The sequence below is a fragment of the Gymnoscopelus microlampas genome (assembly GCF_963454915.1).
Source record: "Gymnoscopelus microlampas genome assembly, chromosome: 24".
NCBI classification, from domain to species: domain Eukaryota; kingdom Metazoa; phylum Chordata; class Actinopteri; order Myctophiformes; family Myctophidae; genus Gymnoscopelus; species Gymnoscopelus microlampas.
In genome coordinates this window covers 9,140,428-9,165,835 of record NC_139961.1, presented here as the reverse complement: position 1 = coordinate 9,165,835, position 25,408 = coordinate 9,140,428, and the positions used below count along the sequence as shown (strand labels likewise).

The following is a 25,408-nucleotide window of genomic DNA, read 5'->3' as shown; positions in this document are numbered from 1 at the left end:
CCACAGTTTGTGCAACACCTCTGCAAGACACAAACGGTTCACCTTGTCAAACCCAGTGGCAGGAATATTACCGTTGCATTAATCAAACAAAAACAGAATGGGAGGTTAATTTAGACTAGAGCATAAGATGGAGGAAACCAAAACTCAGCAAAAGTAACAAGCTTAATGTAGTTTAACAAGCTGGTGAAAGGCAGTATGTCATGCAAAGCCAATGCTTATAGACAGCATAACTTAAAGTATGGAGGAATTATCTTTACATTTAAATAGGCCTACATAGACTACAGTACCACTGCAAAATAAGTTTGAATTTAGCAAGTATGATATATTGGAAATGAGATTACCTGGCGTAAACACTGTATGAGTTACTAAGCTTGTTACAATATGTTATAATTTTTTTACATTTTGACAATGGCTAGCCAGGTATGGTCCAAGAGTTCTCAAATTCATTGTCAGACGAGCTGAATTCTCTTGGCCACAATTGCCAATCGAAGAATGCAGTCTTGAAATAAAGGACAGGTCATGAAGGTGGTGATTCCAAACACCTATCTACGATTAAATGAAGTTAAACATACATTTCAGTATCTATTCAGACTATGCAAAGTTTGAAAAAGACAGTTTGTGTCTCACATTGTACTGTAGGAACACTAGTTTTAGAACAAAAGAAGACCAGTCATCTTTGCTTATGCCAGTAATATCTACTATTAGATCTACTGTAGTACGATAGTGGGCGTTCAGACTCCTTCCAACCAGTAGGTGGCAGTCATAGACCAACAATAGGCTCTATATGCTCAACAAGACAAATGGACAGCAGCAGAACCATAGATATATCTACAGTATGAGCAGAAACCCTTCCTTACTTCCTTCACAGGTGTTACCAATGGTTCTAATTGCCTCTGTTGCATTTAGTGTAGCACAGTGGTACTCAAACTTTTTAATTTCAAGAACCAATACAAATGAAGAAAGGTCGCACAGGCACAGCTCGTAGCCACAATGCGGAAATGTATTTTAATATGAAACCAACTTTTCGACCTTTCACAAGGACCTTTCACAAGGACCTTTCAAGGACGCCCATAACTCTTGAGAGTGTACGACTCCATTTGGTTCAATTTGTACACTCTCTGAGTTACACATAGATTATACACACCTGTAAGAGTCCATTTGGAACTGAACTCCCTTAAGGAACCATGAGGGTCCCTGGACCTCCTGGGCCCCTGCTTCCCCTTTAAGGACAGTTAGAAAATGAAACAAAACTGCACTGATGGGAAATGTTCATGGATATTATGAAATTATCCATACCAGACACAGGAAGAGAAAATGAAACAGTCTTTTTTTAGTATGAGAATCGGAACGAAACTGCTGACAGGAAAAATATTTACGGAGAAGAGCTGACATGTTATTAAGTTAGAAAACCCAGACAGAAGACCATATCTTTGCATATGGTTATGTTAAGCTGTTACAAACACAGTGGTTGTAATGAAAATAAGATACATCAACCCCAATACTGTCAAAATAAGGGGGGGGACTTAGTTTTAATTACATTTTTTGTTTTTAGGGGCGATTGAGCACTTCTAAAAGGGGTCTAAAAGCACCCCTGATCAAAAACAGATATCATAACTTTGAAATCTACCCTTGAATAATAAAGATATTTTTGCATAGTTCTACATTTCTCTGGCTGGTTATGAGAGATGTTTTACTTTTCTTGACTGGATCATTCCCTCTTGAAACAACCCCACACAGGCAGGGGTGGATTATCCAACGGACCTGTTGGGCCCGGGGGCCCAAGGGCTCAGGCCTGGGGGCCCCTATAAGCCAGAGCCTCATGCGTGAAGTCGCTGTTCTTAACTTTGAAAACAGATGCTATGGTTTGTTGTTTACATCAGAGGCTCTCAAACGTTTTCATGTCAAAGGACCCCCAAAATCATATGTATTTGGCCGCCGACCCCATCTGAAAATGTTTTGTGCCAGGGGCCCCCAGAAGAGATGATTTGTGTTACCTTGACATTGTCTGTTTAAAAGATAAAACAATCCCTCTACAGTTGATGGGTAAGGGTTAAACATTTAATAATCAAGTTGCAACACATTTGGACAAACATGGCCTTTCAGTAAAGGGAAGTAGCCTAAACCACTTGCAATGAGCTGTCAGCAATATTTTAAGTATTTCTGTCTCATCAGCAATAGCCCCCCCACACACACACACACACACACACACACACACACACACACACACACACACACACACACACACACAGACAGACAGAAAAAAACCTCGCTAAGACGGCACGGCACGTCTACTGTCGTCTGTCAGTAGTAGAAGATGAAGCTGATGGAGAGGATGAAGGTGTGTGTGTCGACAAAACTACTCCTTTTGCTGTGTTTCTGCTTCATCATCTCCACAGGTAACTGACACTCACTCACTACCTGTTCATGTACTGTCTGTTAGTCTGTTTGTTAGGTCTGTTCATTAGTCTTGATTGATTGAATTTTGATTGAATATTTTATTAGGCATGAATGTAAAAAAGAGCACAAGTACAGTTAATAACAGGTCCGTCCCAAAAAGTCCCTTGCGGTCTTGTTTCCATTGAGGTCCTTGGTATTCAATTCATAGACATATATAGTAGCACCAAACAGTTCAAATACCAACACAAAAATACAGAAAGAGAAATCACGTACAAATAGAAATACAGAAAAAAATAACACTATTTACAAACAATAGGGGGGGGGTGAGAGTCAAAGCAAAGGGGGCGGGGGTCGTCTGTCTAACATTTACATTAGTCCATTACAGTATTCGGTTATTTGGATGATCGGTCGGTTGATTTATTTTCTGTCAAAGTTTATTTCATATTTGAAATGAACACATTTCAGTCAGTAGAAATGTTGAAATGCTTTGCTTTCCACTGTCTATTCATCTGTAACTTCATATTTCTCACGTCTCAGTGATTTATGCCACTTCTACACAAACACTTAGAATGAGACGGTTTTGGATTAAGTGTGATTTTTTTTTTACCCATTAAGACCTGGAGAAGCATATGTGTCATTTTTTTATTTGAGCTAAAAAGCGAGTGCCGCGCTATGAGCTTGTAGATCTGCTATTTTTGAGAAATCGTGAAAAATTGTGCAAATCTTTGAATATGTATTTCTTTTCAACCGAACATTTGTAACTCAAATCTGTGCTTCCGGGGGGTCCCTGGAACAACATATTTTGAGATGGGGGGTCCTTGGCCAAATACATATAAATGTTGGGGTCCTTGACATGAAAAAGTTTGAGAACCACTGCTATAGTAACTTACGTTTTTTTCAAAAACACTGTTAGGATTTAGAAGACATTTTGTAAAATCGGCTTCAGGTCTTCAGGGTTAAGGAAACAAGTGAATCGGCGTGAAGTGCATTCAGTGGTGATGGCGTGATATGCAGGCGGGTCATATATTGTACTAATAGACATTTATTAGCTCTGGACATTTCATGGATGAAAAGCCTCAGAAACCGACGTCCTTGTGCAGAGTTGTCTGCACAAATGTTTTATTGAGTAAAGACTGAAAGATATCGGCATAGGCAAGCTCTGACGACACTGAACATCTGAACTGTCTGTGTTCAGAAATGCTGTTAGGTATAAACGGTTCCTCTGTTTCTTGTTGTAACTTTGAAGTGCACGCACGCACGCACGCACGCACGCACGCACGCACGCACGCACGCACGCACGCACGCACACACACTCACACACTCACTCACTCACTCACTCACTCACTCACTCACTCACTCACTCACTCACTCACTCACTCACTCACTCACTCACTCACTCACTTAAAATGCAGTTATATCAGCGAACTGTGCCAAAGACCAGAGCTATTGCACAATACTGACAAAATGCTCCTCTCCTCTCCTCTCCTCTCCTATAGGTCAGGAGGTGTGTGACCACAGTGTCCTGGAGGGATCATCCTACACACTGCCTCTGGAATATGGAGAGCTCACCATAGATCATCCACTGCAATGGAAACACGATGACACAGTCTTAGTCAATAGGAAGAGAGGGAGATTCTCCAGAGGGAGTGCAGAGGATATCGATCAGTCTGGCTCCTTAAAACTGAGAGACTTGCAGAAAACCAGTTCAGGAAATTACGAAGCAGAGGTGTATGGCGATGATGGCACATTAGTGGGGCAAAAACGTTGGACATTATGTGTCACTGGTATGTCACAAGTGTGTGTGCGTGCGTGTGTGTGTGTGTGTGTGTGTGTGTGTGTGTGTGTGTGTGTGTGTGTGTGTGTGTGTGTGTGTGTGTGTGTGTGTGTGTGTGTGTGTGTGTGTGTGTGTGTGTGTGTGTGTGTGTGTGTGTGTTTGTGTGTGCGCACGCGTGTGTGCGTGCGTCCTCTGTTTTGTAGAGAGTTAATCTAATGCAGTTTAATCTAATGTAATCTAATGTAATATAACAAAATGTAATGTGTATATATATGTGTGTGTGTGTGTGTGTGTGTGTGTGTGTGTGTGTGTGTATATATATATATGGGTATATTATAATGTAATGTAATATAATACACTTTTATGTAATCCAACATAATGGAATGTATACAATTTATCCAATACAATTTTAGGTCACCTATTGTAATCTAAACTAATGTAATCTAATCTAATCTATTCAGAAAAGGTCCCAAAGCCATCTGTAAACCGTGATTGTTCCGCCATGACTGTCACCTTGAGCTGCAATGTTCCACAGGTGAGAAACATAAAAGAAACACTGTTAAATAACAGTAAATAAAACAAAGTAAATGAAAGGGTAAAAGAAACATCTTTCTACCTGCCTAATTCAATCTTAACACATCTAATGGACTTGATGTATGTGTTTTTCATGTATGTGTAAACTCCAGCCACAGGGCCTTTCCTTTACATGGAGTGAGAATGGGGAGGAAGTTCCTGACGTGAACCAGATGAATGTGACCAGACCTGTGGACACTGAGAGCACTTTCACCTGCACTGTGTCCAACCCCGGTGACAACGAGACCAGCGACCCCTTTAAACCAAGCTGCCCCAAAGGCCAGTCCCCAGGTAAACATTCACCTTTTTAATGTCCACATAGTGATCTAAATGTAATTATGTGTGTTGTGTTGTTATCCTTAGTTATCTTATGAACTAAATGGTCTTTTGAAGTGGCACTATGTCACTTTCTTGTTATCTGACACGAATTGTATCTGACACGAATTTTGACCTGATGGTCAATATTCAATTTATCGCCTGAGCAAGCAGGCAGGCTCTATTAGCTCAATGTATAAATTCAGCGCTTGCGCAGGAAACCGGGTTCAAATCCAGAGTAGAAGAGGACATCAACATAGTGCAGCTTTAACTCTGGCTCACCTTTGGCACCCCAGTCATCAGTGTTATTTTTGACATGTGTCTGTACAGAGTTAAGCAAAGTTAACTCCTCTCCTCTCCTCTCCTCTTCTCTTCTCTTCTCTTCTCTTCTCTTCTCTTCTCTTCTCTTCTCTTCTCTTCTCTTCTCTTCTCTTCTCTTCTCTTCTCTTCTCTTCTCTTCTCTCCTCTCCTCTCCTCTCCTCTCCTCTCCTCTCCTCTCCTCTCCTCTCCTCTCCTCTCCTCTCCTCTCCTCTCCTCTCCTCTCCTCTTCTCTTCTCTTCTCTCCTATAGGTCAGGAGGCGTGTGACCACAGTGTCCTAGAGGGGTCATCCTACACGCTGCCTCTGGAATATGGAGAGCTCACCACAGATCATCCACTGCAATGGAAACACAATGACACAGTCATAGTCAGTAGGAAGAGAGGGAGATTCTCCAAAGGGAGTGCAGAGGATATCGATCAATCTGGCTCCTTAAAACTGAGAGACTTGCAGAAAACCAGTTCAGGAAATTACATAGCAGAGGTGTACGATGGTGATGGACAAATTGTGAAAACTAGCAGGTGGAATCTATGCGTGACCGGTACGTCATAGAGTGTATTGGCGTGAATCTTTGGGTGGGTGGGTGGGGGGTGGCGGGGGGGAGTGTAAATCAATCAATCAATCACTCGACACATGAGTACTTTTACTTTTGGTACATTAAGTATATTTTGATGCAAATACTTTTTTACTTTAACTCACGTAAGGTTTGATTGCCGGTCTTTTAACATTCACCCTTTTAATGTCCACATAGTGATCTAAATGTAATTCTGTGTGTTGTGTTGTTATCCTTAGTTATCTTATGAACTAAATGGTCTTTTAAAGTGGCACTATGTCACTTTCTTTTTATGAATTCAATGTCATTTTGTCCAATTTGTATGGTAGAGTATGTTAATGGTTACATGTCACCTTTCCGACGTGAACGAACCCTATACCTAACCCTAACCCTAACCCTAACCTTAACCGCACGCGGAAGCCACTTGTCGGAGTGGCGAGATGTCGGAATGGAAGGCGGTTACCTATGTTAATACAATATAACTTTTACTATAGGGGTGATTGTATTTTGTCTCCCTGCTCTTTATATTGAGACATTTAGATGGTGTCAAAGGTCATGCCTCACGTAGACATGGGATCTGACACACACATTTTGACCCGATGGTCAAGATACAATTTATCCCCTGAGCAAGCAGGCAGGCTCTATTAGCTCAGTGTATAAATTCAGCACTTGCGCACGAAACCGGGTTCAAATCCAGAGTAGAAGAGGACATTTATTACATAGTGCTGCTTTAAAGGGTAAGACCACTTTGGTAGAGGTTTGGGTTGTGTAGTTACCTTGCCATGATGTAACTCCAAAGGTGGACAAGAAATCAAAAATAATTGCTCCATTGATTAGAAATTGATAATTCAAAATATGCTCCTCATTGACTTACATTGTACGGTAAAACATCTCTCAAAGTCACTCTTTTAGCACATAAATGAACCCAAACATAGCTGATTCAGACAATATAGAGCATCACCAAACCCAGTACTGTTTTTTTTTTAAATAAAAATGTCAACTTCCTGTTGATTTTACTATTTGAAGATCTGGATCCGGATCCGCGGATCCAGTCCGGGTTTTCTACTTATTAAAAATGGCAAAATCATCAGGAAGTTGACATTTTTATTTAAAAAAAAAACAGTACTGGGTTTGGTGATGCTCTATATTGTCTGAATCAACTTTGTTTGCGTTCGTTTTTGTGCTAAAAGAGTGACTTTGAGAGCTGTTTCAGCGTACAATGTAAGTCAATGAGGAGCATATTTTGAATTATCAATTCTCTTCTCTTCTCTTCTCTTCTCTTCTCTTCTCTTCTCTTCTCTTCTCTTCTCTTCTCTTCTCTTCTCTTCTCTCCTCTCCTATAGGTCAGGAGGTGTGTGACCACAGTGTCCTAGAGGGGTCATCCTACACACTGCCTCTGGAATATGGAGAGCTCACCACAGATCATCCACTGCAATGGAAACACGATGACACAGTCATAGTCAATAGGAAGAGAAGGGTCTTCTCCAGAGGGAGTGCAGAGGATATCGATCAATCTGGCTCCTTAAAACTGAGAGACTTGCAGAAAACCAGTTCAGGAAATTACGAAGCAGAGGTGTACGATGGTGATGGCGAATTAGTGGCGCGAAAAAGTTGGATATTATGTGTCACTGGTATGTCACAACGTGTGTGTGTGCGTGTGCGTGTGCGTGTGCGTGTGCGTGTGCGTGTGCGTGTGCGTGTGTGTGTGTGTGTGTGTGCGTGTGTGTGTGCGCGCGCGTGCGTCATCTGTTTTGTAGAGTTAATCTAATGCAGTTTAACCTAATGTAATCTAATGTAATATAACCAAATTGAATGTGTATATACTGAATATGTGTGTGTGTGTGTGTGTGTGTGTGTGTGTGTGTGTGTGTGTGTGTGTGTGTGTGTGTGTGTGTGTGTGTATGTATATGGGTATATTATAATGTAATGAAATACACTTTTATGTAATCCAACATAATGGAATGTATACCATTTATCCAATACAATTTTAGGTCACCTATTGTAATCTAAACTAATGTAATCTAATCTAATCTAATCAGAAAAGGTCCCAAAGCCATCTGTAAACCGTCATTGTTCCGCCAAGACTGTCACCTTGAGCTGCAATGTTCCACAGGTGAGAAACATAAAAAAAAACACTGTTAAATAACAGTAAATAAAACAAAGTAAATAAAAGAGTAAAAGAAACATCTTTCTACCTGCCTAATTCAATCTTAATATATCTCATTTATTTAATGTATCTAATATATGTAATGCGTGTAAACTCCAGCCACAGGGCTTTTCCTTTACATGGAGTGAGAATGGGGAGGAAGTTCCTGACGTGAACCAGATGAATGTGACCAGACCTGTGGACACTGAGAGCACTTTCACCTGCACTGTGTCCAACCCCGGTGACAACGAGACCAGCGACCCCTTTAAACCAAGCTGCCCCAAAGGCCAGTCCCCAGGTAAACATTCACCTTTTTAATGTCCACATAGTGATCTAAATGTAATTCTGTGTGTTTTGTTGTTATCCTTAGTTATCTTATGAACTAAATGGTCTTTTAAAGTGGCACTATGTCACTTTCTTTTCATGAATTCAATGTCATTTTGTCCCGTCTGTATGGTAGAGTATGTTAATACAATATAACTTTTACAATCGGATCCGATTTGCCTGCTCTTCTATTGAGACATTTAGATCATGTCAAAGGTCATGCCTCAGGTAGACATGGGATCTGACACAGGAATTTTGACCTGATGGTCAAGATTCAATTCAATTCCCTGAGCAAGCAGGCAGGCTCTATTAGCTAAATGGTATAAATTCAGCACTTGCGCAGGAAACCGGGTTCAAATCCAGAGTAGAAGAGGAAAGTTACATAGTGCTGTATGTGTTTGTACAGAGTTAAGCAAAGTCGTGTATCTGTAAACGTTGCAACACTGTGGTTGCCAAACAATTTAAAATCTGCAATGATCTAGTTTGTTCGGCAACCTAATGACGTGGTAAGACTATATGGGTACTAGCTACAATTGTATTGTTTGCTTGATAACATTACCTAATTAAAAATGTAATTCCGAATCTATAGGATATATGCTATTTTATAGATTACAATTGGTAAAACATTTTTATAGATAGGATATAGATAGGATATTGGAGTGAATTGATGCACTACCTATATTTCTATTTCAGCTACAGACAAAGTACTTTATTGAGAACCAGGTAATTACCGTTTTCCACAAATAAATGCTGACCTTTTATAAATTGAGGTTGTTTTAACTACACACATGCTACTCTAGATCATGCACCTCTAACTGTCATTAAAACATTTTAAGGGATAACTCCTCTCCTCTCCTCTCCTCTCCTCTCCTCTCCTCTCCTCTCGGTCAGGAGGTGTGTGATCACAGTGTCCTAGAGGGGTCATCCTACACACTGCCTCTGGAATATGGAGAGCTCACCATAGATCATCCACTGCAATGGAAACACAAATCCTCTGCACTCCCTTGGTCTCGATCAATCTGGCTCCTTAAAACTGAGAGACTTGAAGAAAAACAGTTCAGGAAATTACATAGCAGAGGTGTACGATGGTGATGGACAAATTGTGAAAACTAGCAGGTGGAATCTATGTGTGACTGGTATGTCATAGAGTGTATTGCCGTGACTCTTTGTGTGGGCGGGGGTTGGGGGGAGGAGGGGGGTGTAAATCAATCAATCAATCAATCAATCAATCAATCAATCAATCAATCGACACATGAGTACTTTTACTTTTGGTACATTAAGTATATTTTGATGCAAATACTTTTTTACTTTAAATCATGTAAATTTTGATTACCGGTCTTTTACTTGTAATAGTGTTTTTCTAAATTGCGGTATTGATACTTTTACTTGAGTTCAAAAAAAAAATGTTGGGCACACCCACACACTTCTCTCTTTCTCTGATTGTTGCTATCAAATAAAGCAAAAATGCAAAAAACAAATGTTTGCATTTTGATTTATTATTGTACTGGTCAATGAATGTATTCATCATGGTTTCACTATAATTTAATCATATAGTAGCCCTATCCGGATGGGTTATGAGCTATACTGGGATTTGTCCGGTAATATAAATCGGGCGTAATTTTGGTGCTGTGCAGGTCAACAACATTCGTGATTATGAATTCAGATATAATTGTCTACATGAAAACAAAACAAAGCTCACTTAATGCTTCATTTTTTTCATTTTCACAACACATTAAAATAAAAAAAATTAAGCATTAAGTCCATCATCTTTGGAGTGTGCATGCGGTCCCTTCCTGAAAGAAGAAAGTGGGAGGGTTTATTTTGTCTTCATGTACATTATCTTTCCTACCAGCACCTCCACCTCTGTCTGGATGAGAGCTATTCCTGACCAGATATATTTGTGTTGTCTATTCTGTTATGGCCGCCGTGAAGCTTGTCTCAAATCTCTCAACTTGTCAACAGACATTGATGAGTTAAATCCGATAAATATGGTGAGCTAGCTCGGAAAGCCTCTTATCAAGTTGCATGAAAGGCTTAAAAAAAACTAAACTGATGGGAAATGTTTATGGATATTTTGTTTTAATTACATTTTGCTTGAGCACTTCTAAAAGGGGTCTAAAAGCACCCTTGATAAAAAAAAAAAAAACAGATATCATAGCTTTAAAACGTACCCTTGAATAATAAAGATACGTTTTCATAGTTATGAGAGATTTTGACTTCTTGACTGGATCATTTCCTCTTGAAACAACCCCACACAGGCAGGGGTGGTGTTTTCGGCAAAGAGTAGAAGGAAAAAAAGAAAGAAAAAAAAGACCAAGTTATAGAGCCCTGGGAGACCCCGGTCAACTAAGTATAGTGGTTAAAAGATAAAGCAATGGAATCACTTTCAAGCTATAGTCTCAAACCCCTCTACAGTTGCTGGGTAATGGTTACACATTAAATAATGAAGTTGCAACACATTTGGACAAAAAATGGGCTTTCAGTAAAGGGAAGTAGCCTAAACCGCTTGCAATGAGGAACATATTTATGCACATATACACACAAAGCACCCCTCACAATACCCCATATACCCCACTGGCACATGACACTTTCATATTCATATCAGACTGCACACAAAAACATATGCACACATACATTATACATACAGTAAATACATGTAGATACATATTCTAGCCACATAATGTGCAATGCGCTCATACACATATGGACACTATTTAGATAGGAACCATGCACAGCACCTTCAAGCACTTTAAAGTGTGCCATGATGATTATATAGTGTGTGCCCGCACCTGCGTGCGAGTGCATAATGATATGAGTGCATAGTGTGTATGTGTGATGATGACCACTGTAGGTTGTGTTCATCTGTTTGTACCGTTTATCCGTTTGGTTTGTATTTGGTCCTAATGTTCTTTTCTGTCCTGTAGGAGGAGAGGGCCAGCCTGCCAGGGGTGAGTATGGGACGAGATACTTCCGATGCTGTCAATGCACTGAATGGGACATTATCACGTTTAATCAGACTATTGATTGGTCTAAGTAGGTGAGATACTGACCTACCCACGTTTAATCAGACTATTGATTGGTGAGATATACTGACCTACCCGTGGGCAAACGCTCGCCCCAAAACATGATATACGATTCTGTGCCTAAAGGTACATAACTCGGACGGCGCTGAGTCGGCTCAAGCGAACTTGGCAGCGTTCGGCACGGCAGCGCGCTCGCTTTAGCTCGCTCGGTGGTGTCTCTCGTGGCTCAAGTACGCTTGAGACGGCGCGCCTCCGTCCAAAACTATACTTTATACAAAACACCTACTGAGCCCCGTGGCTAGGTCAGTATCTCACCTACTTAGACCAATCAATGGTCTGATTAAACGTGATCATGTTCCATTCAGTGCATTGACAGCATCTGAAATGGGTGCACCACTCGTCCCTGGAGTATTTAAAGCAGGCTTGCCAAGACCATTCTGTCTTTCTCTCTACTACCAGGCAACAGCTTGTTTGTTTGGTTGCTTTTGGATTTGCTTTTGCACTTGCACCTACACTACACTTTCACACATCCATACAGGCACTACACTACTGATACCACTGACTACTCACACTAATGTGTATGTTTTGTAAAGTTTGTTGTTTTTAGTTAAAATAACTTTTAAGTTACTCCTGTGTGTCGTCTCCCACCTTTGTCATGATTGTAACCCAGTTCATGTCAGTAACACTCTTAATGACGCACGGCAGCATAAGGAAACTGACACATTTCTGAAACATAATGTGGGTGTGAAGTCTGGTTTAAACTTTAGGACATTGTGCATGTCACACCCAAAAAGTGTGAACTTGCTAGGTTCCGTTAATAGGCTTTTTGACGTGTTTACCGGGCTTTATATATTGGTTTGTAGATGTTATTATATTCTAATGTATCTCACACACACGCACATGCACGCACGCACACGCACACACACACACACACACACACACACACACACACACACACACACACACACACACACACGGTAAATAACCTCTATAAAAAAAGAAGAAAAAGAATGACATATGCGCAGTGTTGCAATGCTGAATTGGGACGTGGTTGCACTGTCTTTTAATGACGTGACACGCACGTCGCTTAACACCTACACTACAGGTCACACAATGGACAATTGATATGCATCTAGGCTTATTCCTATCTCCTGGTCAAATAGGTTCCTGCACGGCGTGCAAGGCCGTCCCATGAGCAATGCAACCCCGCAGACGCGCGTCAGCCGCTCCCTGTGACCCCGTCTGAAATGTATTTCAGTTCCCCGTAACTGCACATTGATGGGTTAAAAAAGGGGAACTTGGAAATACCCAAATTCAAGTGCTGTCACACACACACACACACACACACACACACATGCGCGCGCGCGCGCACACACACACACACAAAGACTCTTACACAGAGAAAAAAAAACCTTGCAAAGACGCCACGGTGTGTCTACTGTCGTCTGTCAGTAGTAGAAGATGAAGCTGATGGAGAGGATGAAGGTGTGTGTGTCGACAAAACTACTCCTTTTGCTGTGTTTCTGCTTCATCATCTCCACAGGTAACTGACACTCACTCACTACCTGTTTATGTACTGTTTATTAGTCTGTTTGTTAGGTCTGTTCATTAGTTGTCTCCGCCAGGCCGAAAGGCATGGCGAGAGAGTATGTTTTACCCCCTGTCCGTCCGTCCGTCCGTCCGTCCGTCCGTCCGTCCGTGTGTCATTCTGTCTTGTCTGTGTACAGCTAATCTCCGGCACCGTTGGCTTGCTCGCAGCGAAACTGTGCACACACACTCCCTGGATGCCACAGCAGAACCTCTGCCCCAAATTTTTCTCATGGGCCTTTTATAGCGCCACCAGGAGGCCGATTTGTGCAAAACACATTTTTGGACAGTACTCCTACAGATTTTGGCCAAAAATCCCACAAATCGGTACACAGTATCTCTATAGTCATTAAAAGAAACGTCTAATTTCAGATTTTTCATATTCCATCCTGATTGGCAAAAATTGGCTTCCAAAGTTTGCAGGAGTACTCCGTTTCAAACACAATGCCTCAAATCATGAACACAGCATGCAATTTATGTGATTTTTTTCACACACATTCCCATTAGGCCGAGGAAGAAATGCCATTTGAAAATGTTTAAATCAGCCTCATGGTGGCGCTATAACAGGCCAATTCGTGTTTTTACCTATAACTGTCCCGATCTGTGTAAAACTTTGCATGCACACTCTCTAGACGTCAAGGAAAAACCTTTGCCCTGCATTTTTCACATTTGCTTTTTATAGCGCCACCAGGAGGCCGACTTATGTAAAACACATTTTTTGATATTAAGCCTTCACATTTGATCCAAATTTCACGCAAATCGGTACACATGATCTCTATAGTCATGTGATCAAGACTTATCTGTTTGATTTTTCATATTCCATCCTGATTGGCTAAGAGTGACATCTAAAGTTTGCAGGAGTGGCCCGTTTTGAACAAAATGCCGCAAATCATGAACGCAGCCTCCGATTGCGGTGAAACTTTGAACGCACATTTGCACTATACGTTGACGAACAAATGCCACCCTTTTTACATTGGCCTGTTATAGCGCCAGCAGGTCAAATTTAGCAAAACACATTTTTAGAACAAAATGCCTCAAATCATGAATGCAGTGTCCGATTGCCGTGCACGGCCTAGGAAGAAATGCCACCCTTTTCCCATTGGCCTATTATGGCGCCACCAGGAGGCCAAAATAACCTACCTGACCTGGCGGAGACTTGTGAGACTTGTTACTTTTACTCCACTACATTTATTTGAACACTTTAATCACTATAGTTACTTTGTAGATTTTGATTATTATTATTACAAAACATACATTAACCACTTCAGCCCTATATACATTTCGGCCATTTGAAAATAGACGATCTACCTACATGAAGATCTCACAATGCGATCTTGTAGATCTGCTATTTTAGAAGATTTTAAGAAGATTTCAAGATTGTAAAACCTTGAAAGTGTTTGAATTTTGAAAAGAAAAGCCTCAGAAACCGACGTCCTTGTGCAGAGTTGTCTGCACAAATATTAATAATAATAAAATACTCCAGCCAAACACAAACTTTGATCTGCATCGGCAAGTTCTAACGACAACTGAACTCTCCTCTCCTCTCCTCCCCTCTCCTCTCCTCTCCTCTCCTCTCCTATAGGTCAGGAGGTGTGTGACCACAGTGCCCCAGAGGGATCATCCTACACACTGCCTCTGAAAAAGGGAGGTTTCACCACAAATCATGACCTGCAATGGAAACACGATGACACAGTCTTAGTCAATAGGAAGAAAGGGAGATTCTCCAAAGGGAGTGCAGAGGATATCGATAAATCTGGCTCCTTAATATTGAAAGACTTGAAGAAGACTACTAGTGCAGGGATTTACAAAGCAGAGGTGTATGATGCTGATGGACACATTTTGAACAATCTTGGAACGACTTGGAATTTCTGTGTGACTGGTACGTCACAGAGTCTGTGGGTGTGACTCTTTGTGAGTGAGTGAGTGAGGGAGCGAGTGAGCGAGTGAGTGAGCGTGTGTGTGTGTGTGCGTGCATCTGTATGGTAGTAGAGTATGTTAATACAATATAACTTATACAATTGGAGTGGTTGTATTTTGTCTGCCCACTCTTCTATTGTTACATAGTGCTGCTTTAACTCTGGCTCACCTTTGGCACACCAGTCATCAGTGTTATTGTCTCCGCCAGGCCGAAAGGCATGGCGAGAGAGTATGTTTTGCCCCCTGTCCGTCCGTCCGTGTGTCATTCTGTCTGTGTACAGCTAATCTCCGGCACCGTTGGCTTGCTCGCAGTGAAACTGTGCACACACACTCCCTGGATGCCACAGAAGAACCACTGCCCAAATGTTTTCACATAGGTCTTGTATAGCGCCACCAGGAGGCCGATTTGTGCAAAACATATTTTTTGACAATACTCCTACAGATTTTGTCCAAAAATACTGCAAATCGGTACACAGTATCTCTATAGTCATTAAACGAAAGGAGTCTTTCAGATTTTTCATATTTCATCCTGATTGGCTAACAATGGCTTCCAAAGTTTGCAGGAGTGCTCCGTTTTGAACAAAATGCCTCAAATCATGGACACAGCATGCAATTACCTTGAAATTTTGCACGTACATTTCCACTATGCCGAGGAAGAAATGCCAATTGAAATTTTTCAAATCAGCCTCATGGTGGAGCTATAACAGGCCGATTTGTGTTTTTACCTATAACTGCACCGATATGTGTAAAACTTTGTAAGTGCACTCCCTAGAGGTCAAGGAAAAACCCTTGCCCTGCATTTTTCACATCTGGCTTTTATAGCGCCACCAGGAGGCCGACTTAAGTAACATTTTTTTTTTATATTACTCCTTCCGATTTTATCCACATTTCACGCAAATCGGTACGCATGATCTCTATAGTCATGTGATCAAGACGGATGTGTTTGATGTTTCATATTCCATCCTGATTGGCTAAGATTTACATCTAAAGTTTGCAGTAGTGGCTTGTTTAGAACAAAATGCCGCAAATCATGAACGCAGCATCCGATTGCGGTCAAACTTTGCACGCACATTCACACTATGTTGAGGAGCAAATGCCAACTTTAAACATTAGCCTGTTATAGCGCCACCAGCAGGTCTAATTTAGCAAAACAATTGTTTTGAACAAAATGCCTCAAATCATGAATGCAGTGTCCGATTGCCGTGCAAGGCCTAAGAAGAAATGTCTACCTTTTCACATTGGCCTATTATAGCGCCAACAGGAGGCCACAATAACCTACCTGGCCTGGCGGAGACCTGTGCTCCGAGGAGCACTTTTCCTAGTTTTTGACATGTGTCTGTACAGACTAGAGTTAAACAAAGTTGTGTATCTGTAAACGTTGCAACACTGTGGTTGCCAAACAATTTTAAATCTGCAATGATCTAGTTTTAATGTTGTGGTAAGACGATATGTGTACTAGCTACAATTGTATTGTTTGCTTCATAACATTACATAATTCAAAATGTAATGCCGAATCTATAGGATCTATGCTATTTTTTTAGATTACAATTGGTAAAACATGTTTTATAGATAGAGGATATTGGAGTGAATTGATGCACTACCTACATTTTTATTTCAGCTACAGACAAAGTACTTTATTTAGAACCAGTTGACCGTTTTCTACAATTAAATGCTGAGCTTTTATGAATTGAGGTTATTTTAACTACAGGCATGCTACTCATGCTACTCTAAGTCATTGCTACTCTAACTGTCATTAAAGCCTTTTAAGGGATAACTCCTTTCAATCAATCAATCAATGGACACAGGAGGGAGGTGGCTGTCTTGTTATCTGAAGGTTCCTAGTTCGGTTCCTGGGTCCTCCTGGTTTTGTGTCCTTGAGCAAGACATTGAAGTTGGTGCCTTGAAATGGTGCCTTCAACGCTTTCATCAGTGTATGAATGTGTGTGAAGGGGTGACTGTAATGCACATTGTAAAGTGCTTTGGTGAAAGGCACTATGCATGCACATGAACCGTTTACCTTGCAACTTTTCTTTAATGCAGTCTAATCTAATCTATTCTAATTCAGACAAGGTCCCAAAGCCTTCACTAAATTTGACCTGTTCCACCAAGATCACCTTGACCTGCAATGTCCCACACGTGAGAAATATAAAATAAATACTATCATCTATCTATCTATCTATCTATCTATCTATCTATTTAATGTATGTATGTGTAATGTGTGTAAACTCCAGTCCCAGGGCCTTTCCTTTAAATGGAGTGAGAATGGGAAGGAAGTTAAAGAGAACCAGAGGACCCTGACCAGACCTGTGGACACTGAGAGCACTTTCACCTGCACTGTGTCCATCCCCGGTGGTTCAGAGACCAGCGACACACTCACACCAAGCTGTCCCAAAGGTGAGACCACGAGTAAACATTCATATTTTATTGCCCTCATAGTGATCTAAACTAAGTGGTGATTGAACACAGCCTCGCCTCAAAGCTAAATGACATCAGTCATAAATGTTTCTGTACTATAGTGTGTATATATAAATGCACGTGTTCACAGCCTAAAATACAACCATTCACTCACCTCCCCGGTCCTCTCTCCCTGTCACACAACCAGAGGTCATTTCCCGCAAGGAGTTGTTTGGCTTGGACTTCTGCCTGGTGGTGGGCATCTTTGCATGTGGAATAGGTTTGTGTGCCAGTTGCTATCTCATATAACCCATCTGGTCCCTGTGTTGTTCAAGGGCATAGAACTGTAGTTTACTAACCGGTGCAACTGTGTCGTACAATGAAGTATTCATCAGCCTGTTAGTAGACAGTCGATCAAATCATATCTGTGACTGTGAGTCTGTGACAGTCTTATAGGCTCATGTTTTCTTGCCGCTCTATTCACTTGAACATTTAAGGTGTCTGTTCTACACACTTCCATGTTGTAACACTATTTGCCATTGTGAATCTGGTCATGAAGCTACATACTTACTATAGGTGCAACAGAGATGTGTTTGTTGATGATGGCTATTTTATCTCATGTGTTTAAGAAAGTAGGTAGCTGATATATTGCACTTTTACCTTAGCGCTAGGTATACTCTTGGTTGCTTGTTTTTACAGGAAATGCACTTAAGACTTCTGGTGATTAGTAGTTTCGTTCCCTACCTATGTTGAATGCACTTATTGTAAGTCGCTTTGGATAAAAGCGTCTGCTAAATGACTGTAATGTAATGTAATGTAATGTAATGTAATGTAATGATCTGCCTTCTCCCTACAGGTCTGCTTCTAACGCTCATCAACATCGCCATCTGCTGCTGCTGGGCCAGACGTCAGAGACAGAGAAAGACGGAGGGTAAGCACACAGAGGGAGGTTTTTTAGAGATAAGATAAGGTAAATGGATAAGGTACGGTAATGGGGTAAGATAAGATTATAGGATAAGAGAAAACAACTGATTCATGAGGCACTTTTGGTTAACATTATGATGTGAAACTACACAACTCTGTTTAGTGTCATGTGTCCGTCCCACTTATGCATTGTCTGTCTGTCTGTCTGTCTGTCTGTCTGTCTGTCTGTCTGTCTGTCTGTCTGTCTGTCTGTCTGTCGGTCATCCATCCATCCATCCATCCATCTGTTCATGCATTCTTACTTGCAGAGAAGGGGGGGCTTTGTTTGGATCCGATCAATCAACAGGAGCAGCAGCAACAACAATGAGCTGATACTGTATGTCTTTGCACTTTAATCTCATGTACAATGCGCTGGTACTCTATTTGCATCTGTAATTTCTAGATACCTGCTGCTATGTTCATGCAGCTTATGTCTAGCCTCATGTACACACTGTACCTGCTGGATATGGTATTATGTATAATATACTGTATATCTTTTTTTTGATTGTTCTCTCTCTCCTTGACATTGTCGACCAGGTGTCCTACCCCGACACCAAGGTGGACATAAGGAAGAGCAGGGTCAGGAGAACACCTCTATAGCTACTGCAGATATGCTAGTTATATTGTATTTACACACAGATTGTTTGAAATAGCATTTTATTCATAAAGGGATAGTTTACCTCCCCCAAAGCTGAATGGTTAGTGTGCACATAACTAAGTATATTTACTCAAGTACTGTACTTAAGTATAATTTTGAGATACTTTTTCTTTACTGGAGTATTTCCAATTTTCTATACATTTTTTTTCATACCTGAAGAAGGCCGTGCTGGCTGCTACGCATGGGTTATCCCCGTTTTTGATTGATTGATGTACTTTATTTAGTAAGACATGAGAACATATCAGTACATGGAAGTACAAATTCACAATACAAGGTCTACTAAACTGGGAGACTCATTAAGCACTGAGCTTGTTTAAGATGAGATCCCCATGCACACAAATCATGATGAGTGATGATTTTAACAACTTCTATTAGCCACATCAATAAAGGCTTTTTAACTTCTTTCACCAGAAGAGTGCCTTGTTTTTTTTCCCTTTAGTTGCAAGTTTTCTATACTTTTACTTCTACTCCACTACATCTCAGAGGCAAATATTGTACTTTACTCCACTGCAATTATTTGAAAACTTTAGTTAGCCTACTAGTTGCTTTGTAGATTTTGATTATTTTTACAAAACATACATTAACCACTTCAGCCCTACAGTATGCACAGATCTACAAGCTCACAACACGCCACTTTGAGAACCACTGGTTTACATGATATCCTATGGTTTCAATGTACAGATTATTATTTTGATAGTATATTGTTTAGACTGATACTAGGTTCTTTGTTTACATTTGATCCTAGTTTACTGAGGCACTACACTGTCTCTCTGCATTTGATGTACAGATGTAGTGATGAGAGCGTCTGCTAAATTCTACATTTCTGGGGTCCTCAGTCACTGCAGGGCACCAAATTAGTTTTCATCAGTGGTGTAAAGTAACTAAGTACATTTACTCAAGTACTGTATTTAAGTACAAATTTGAGGTACTTTTAGTCTACTGGAGTATTTCCAATTGTCTATACTTTTACTTCTACTCCACCACATCTCAGAGGCAAATGTTGCACTTTTACTCCACTACAATTATATGAAAACTTTACTTGCTAGTTACTTTGCAGATATAAATTATTACATTATTATTTTGATACCAATACTTTTGTTCTTTTACTCAAGTAAATTTTGAATTCCGGACTTTTACTTGTAACAGAGTACTTCTACATTGCAGTATTGATACTTTTACTTAAGTAAAACATTTCAGTACTTTTTCCATCACTGCTTTTCATAGGAAGGTTGTTTAATTTTTCAAAATTTTAAATGTCTGAATAATACACATTAATATGGAATCTAACATATTATTAGTAAAGATAACATGTAAATAGTAACAATAATAATTTATACGACACTGATGAAGATGCTACCAAACCAATCTACCATATGAAGCCATGACAGCTGCAGCATCACTAAAGAGACAAGCCATAGTCACATGATCACATTAACCCTTGGATACGCTGTGGTGAATATATACTGTACAAGCTTGTAGATCGGGTAGATCGGTCCGGACCTAAATGCCAGGGCTGAATTTTGGTCCCAGTCCGGCCCTGGTGTCACTTAAGATTTCTTTGGCTATTCAAAAATAGCAGATATACAAGCTCATGGTGCGGCACCGAGTGCCGCGCCATGAGCTTGTAGATCTGCTATTTTTTGAGAAATCGTGAAAAAAATATTTTTTATCTTTTTTTCAAAATGTTAGGATTTAGAAAACATTTTTAGAATCGGCCTCAGGGTCTTAATTTAAAGTGTGCCATAGTGTGTGCCCGCACCTGCGTGTGAGTGCATAATGATATGAGTGCATAGTGTGTACGTGTGATGATGACCACTCTAGGCTGTGTTCATCTGTTTGTTCCGTTTGAAACTTTGAATTTGGTCCATAATGATTTGTTCTTTTCTGTCCTATGTAGGAGGAGAGGGCCAGCCTGCCAGGGGTGTGTCTATGGGACGAGACACAGCTGACTCCACTCGTTACTGGAGTATTTAAGCAGGCTCTCTCTCTCTCTTCGACTGTCAACAGTTTGTTTGGTTGCCTTTCACCTACGCTACACTTTCACACATCCGTATGGGCACCTAGGGCTGCCAACAGTCCCGTATTAGCCGAGAAGCCCCGTATTTTAACCAAAAGAGTTCTCTGTGCACCTCTGCACAAAGGAGCATAAGTTAGGCTGAGGGTGTGCACCTGTGCAAGCAAGCAGGCTCTGTGTCCCATGCTGCATCACGGGCCACAGGGAGCCCTCTGTTCTAATGACAGCAACTGGAGGACAGTTCTGCTTTGATTTGCTATAATTGTTTAGTTTACACACAACAGAAACTAAGGATCAGCGGTGGAAAAGAAAGTATTTCTTTACTTGAGTAAAAGTATCAAAATGCATGGGACGGCATGGAAGCAATTGGTTTTGATGTTAAAATGTAAATCATTCAAGTACTTTTACATGGCATTTTTTTTTTACCAAAAATGTGCTGGTTTGAATATGAACCCCAGTGAATCATATCATACTGTATGTGAAACTGGATCAAGTGCTGTCAGCAATATTTTAAGTATTTTTGTCTCATCAGCGATAACTGCACATATGGCGAAAAGGAACTACACTAACCACACGCACACGCACACGCACAAAAACAGAGAGACAGAAAAAAACCTTGCTAAGACGGCACGGTGCGACTACTGTCGTCTGTCAGTAGTAGAAGATGAAGCTGATGGAGAGGATGAAGGTGTGTGTGTCGACAAAACTACTCCTTTTGCTGTGTTTCTGCTTCATCATCTCCACAGGTAACTGACACTCACTCACTGATGTAATGTTTTCTAGTATTTTGTTATAGAACACAAAAGACTCCCCGTCTCTATAACTCCCTGTTTCCTGTCAATCTCCACTGGTACTACTACTATCAATAAAGGCAGAAAATATATTTTAAAAAATGAAATAATTTAAACAACATTTAGCCTATAGACTGACTTTAATTAACGGAAAACAAACACATTTTTACTTAAAATCGGCTTATGGGCCAATCACTTTGAGTGTGCTGTGCTGTGCAGTATAAGTATAGTGCGTTGTGGTTTCACCAACTAGCCTCTGTCAAGCTGTTGACAGGATGTAATAGATAAGATCACTAACCTCATATCAAAACACTATATGGATTTATCAGAGGCCTGCACATTGCAGAAACTGTCTTTGCATACCGAAATTTCTGTTCAAAATGTTAAATTGTAACATTTAACTGATTATTGGCCAGAGGTTGTTAAGTTAAGTCACTCTAAATCAGTGGCTCTCAACCTTTTCAGGCCGTGACCCCCAAAATAATCATATTTGAACTGGGGACCCCCCATTTTGTTTGACTCCGTTCCACAGGTAAATAATGTGAAAATAGCCGATCTACAAGCTCACAACGCCTCGCAACGCGAGGCGTTGTGAGCTTGTAGATCTGTTATTTTCACAATTTGCCTCTCTTATATAATTTGACAATTTGGCCAATGTTTTATAGTATAGTTTGTTGATTACTTTTGATGCAGTAATAGTCTTTTTCTTTTCTTTCATGTCTTTAAATTTGTTGGGTTAAAAATGTCTTAAAAGTCCATAAAATGTCACTTCACTGTCATCTGGGGACCCCCCAAAAATCATGTGGGGACCCCCCTGGGGGTCTCGACCCACAGGTTGAGAACCACTGCTCTAAATGATAGTCTGATTAGTGGTTGTTTTGAGTACAAAATCTAATATGCACAACAATCACCTTATTCAACTTCACAAAATGAGATATAGGAATACACTGTAACACGGTTGCAGAGATTACAGGCATACAGTGTAACTGCTAGATTGTGTTTGTGTCAGTGATCTCAATTCACTTCAAATGTTTTAGTGAGGAAAGGCTGAAAGAGTACTTCAGCCGAACACAATCTTTGATCTGCATCAGTTAGCTCTGACGACACTGATCAAAGTTTGTGTTCAGATGGAGTAATGCTGCAGTCCTCATTCAACACTTCCTATGTGTTTCCGAGTGTTCAGGCATTCTGTTAGGTATATAGGTATTCTTGTTGTAACTTTGAAGTATTAAATCTGGGAAAAGAAGAACACACACACACACACACACACACACACACACACACACACACACACACACACACACACACACACACACACACACACACACACACTTAAAATTCAGTTCTATGACCAAACTCTGCTAAATATAGAACAGACATATTGCACAACACTCTCCTCTCCTCTCCGCTCCTCTCCTATAGGTCAGGAGGTGTGTGACCACAGTGCCCCAGAGGGATCACCCTACACACTGCCTCTGAAAAAGGGAGGTTTCACCACAAATCATGACCTGCAATGGAAACACGATGACACAGTCTTAGTCAATAGGAAGAGAGGGAGATTCTCCAAAGGGAGAGCAGAGGATATCGATCAATCTGGCTCCTTAATATTGAAAGACTTGAAGAAGACTACTAGTGCAGGGATTTACAAAGCAGAGGTGTATAATGCTGATGGACAAATTGTGAACGATCTCGGAACATATTGGAATCTCTGTGTGACTGGTACGTCACAGAGTCTGTGGGTGTGACTCTGTGTGAGTGAGTGAGTGAGTGAGTGAGTGAGTGAGGAAGCGAAGCAAACGAACGAGTGAGCAGACGAGCGAGTGAGTGAGTGAGTGCGTCAGTGCTTTATTGCGATCATTTGTTTTGTACCTTATGTGAAAAATGTGAATCTTGATTGGATCATGTGGCCCCCTTAAGCCCAATGCATACAGCCGTACAGCCAACGTTTCTTCGGTTGGGCTGGACCCAGACTATACCCTATGACGTGTTGTTCTAGTGTAGTATGCACTAAATACACTTTTAGTGATTATGATGTTAAACCAGTGGTGTTAAAGTATTAACCACTTAAACACTCTATTATCTATGCTATGAGCTTGTAGATCTGCAATTGTTTGGGAAACATCCAGAAAATGTTTGCAAATCTTTGAATATATATTTCTTAAAGTGAACATTTGTAACTCAAATCTTTTGCTTCTAAATCCTAACAGTTAGGGTTAATGTTAGGGTTGCTATAATCAGTGGTTCTCAAACATTTTCATGTCATGGACCACCATTATATGTATTTGGCCAAGGACCCCATCTCAAAATATTTAGTTCCAGGGGCCTCCCAGAAGCAACATTTTGAGAAAAAAAGATATATATTTAAAGATTTGCACAAATGTTCAAGATTCTTTCAAAAGATAGCAGTTCTCCAAGCTCTCCAAGCGCTATGAGCTTGTATATCTGTTATTTTTGAATAGCCAAAGCGTTCCCGGTCTTAATGGGCTAACTCAAGAGTATGGCAGAGTCCGATATAGTTATAGTGCTTGGTGTGGATGACCCTTTAGTTTAGCCTGTGAAAGTGTTTCTCTAATGTAATGTAATGTAATGTAATCTCATCTAATCAGACAAGATTCCGAAGCCTTCAGTTTCGTTTGCCTGTGTGAAGAAGACTTTCACCTTGACCTGCAATGTTTCACAGGTGAGAAACATAAAAGATACACTGCCAGCACAGATATAAAATATCTGTCTGTCTGTCTGTCTGTCTGTCTGTCTGTCTGTTTATTAATCTAATCTAATCTATGAATAAACCTCAGCCAAAGGATCTTTCCTTTAAATGGAGTGAGAATGGGAAGGATGTCGTTAAAGAGACCCAGAGGACTCTGACCAAACCTGTGGACAAACTGGACACTGGGCCCAGTTACACCTGCACTGTGTCCAAACCCGGTGGCTCAGAGACCAGCCTGCCCGTCACACCAAACTGCCCCAAGGGTGAGTTCCCTAAACATTCACCTTTAATACCCTCACTGTGATCTAAGCTTTATTCTGTGCTGTGTTGTTTTACATTATTATGTTACCTTATTTACATTATAACCTAAATGGTGATTTAAATCGGACTCACTTGAAACTCACTTGAAAGCCACAGGACACCATTTATCTATGTTTCTGTGGTGTTATTAATGCACAGGTTCATAGACTGAAATAAAACCAGGCAGTCATCTCCTCCATTCCTCTGTCCCTGCCACAGAACCAGAATCCAGTTTCCCCCTTTCTTTGTTTGGCTTTGAGTTCTGGACCATGGTGGGCATCTTGGCATCTGGAGGAGGTTTGTTTGCCATTTGCTATCTCATAAAACCCACCTATTCCCTGAATTGCATAGGAATTAAGGCATAAATGCATAGCCTACTTTGTTATCAGTTCCATTGCCTTGTGGTTAGAGTGTCCGGCCTGAGATATGGAGGTTGGTGTTCAATCCCTGGCCGGTCTCACCAGATAAGAGCACCGACTGCACTGCATTACACACAGGGCTGGTCCCTGGCATATAGAGTACCGAAGTCTGACGTAATTTACACATCCTACCTGGTTCGCGGTTTTCCACCCCTGTTCTGAATTCCCATAGACGTCTTTGATATTGCGTCAAATAAGAACTGTGTTCCAAAAATATGGATATGAAGCATCAACTG

At 40.7% G+C, this 25,408-nt stretch overlaps 1 protein-coding gene across 5 annotated transcripts in view; it reads left to right on the top strand.

Annotated features, from left to right (window-relative positions):
* Positions 1 to 2,258: 2,258 nt before the first annotated feature.
* The window catches only part of LOC311040340 (titin-like), a 42,375-nt gene continuing 19,225 nt past the window's right edge, over positions 2,259 to 25,408 (top strand). For 3 of the 5 annotated variants that reach the window (XR_014600257.1, XM_084050560.1, XM_084050563.1), the window contains exons 1-11: positions 2,259 to 2,396; positions 3,894 to 4,181; positions 4,633 to 4,706; positions 4,858 to 5,035; positions 5,630 to 5,917; positions 7,273 to 7,560; positions 7,969 to 8,042; positions 8,196 to 8,373; positions 14,592 to 14,888; positions 24,353 to 24,426; positions 24,542 to 24,716. Coding sequence is in view for 4 of the 5 variants with exons in the window: in XM_084050560.1 (XP_083906686.1) it covers positions 2,315 to 2,396; positions 3,894 to 4,181; positions 4,633 to 4,706; positions 4,858 to 5,035; positions 5,630 to 5,917; positions 7,273 to 7,560; positions 7,969 to 8,042; positions 8,196 to 8,373; positions 14,592 to 14,888; positions 24,353 to 24,426; positions 24,542 to 24,716 (1,996 nt within the window). In the remaining variant the exon portion in view is untranslated. Of the gene's footprint in view, positions 2,397 to 3,893; positions 4,182 to 4,632; positions 4,707 to 4,857; positions 5,036 to 5,629; positions 5,918 to 7,272; positions 7,561 to 7,968; positions 8,043 to 8,195; positions 8,374 to 14,591; positions 14,889 to 24,352; positions 24,427 to 24,541; positions 24,717 to 24,972; positions 25,051 to 25,408 lie in introns of all 5 variants that reach the window. The other 2 variants (XM_084050561.1, XM_084050562.1) reach the window with 2 other exon arrangements.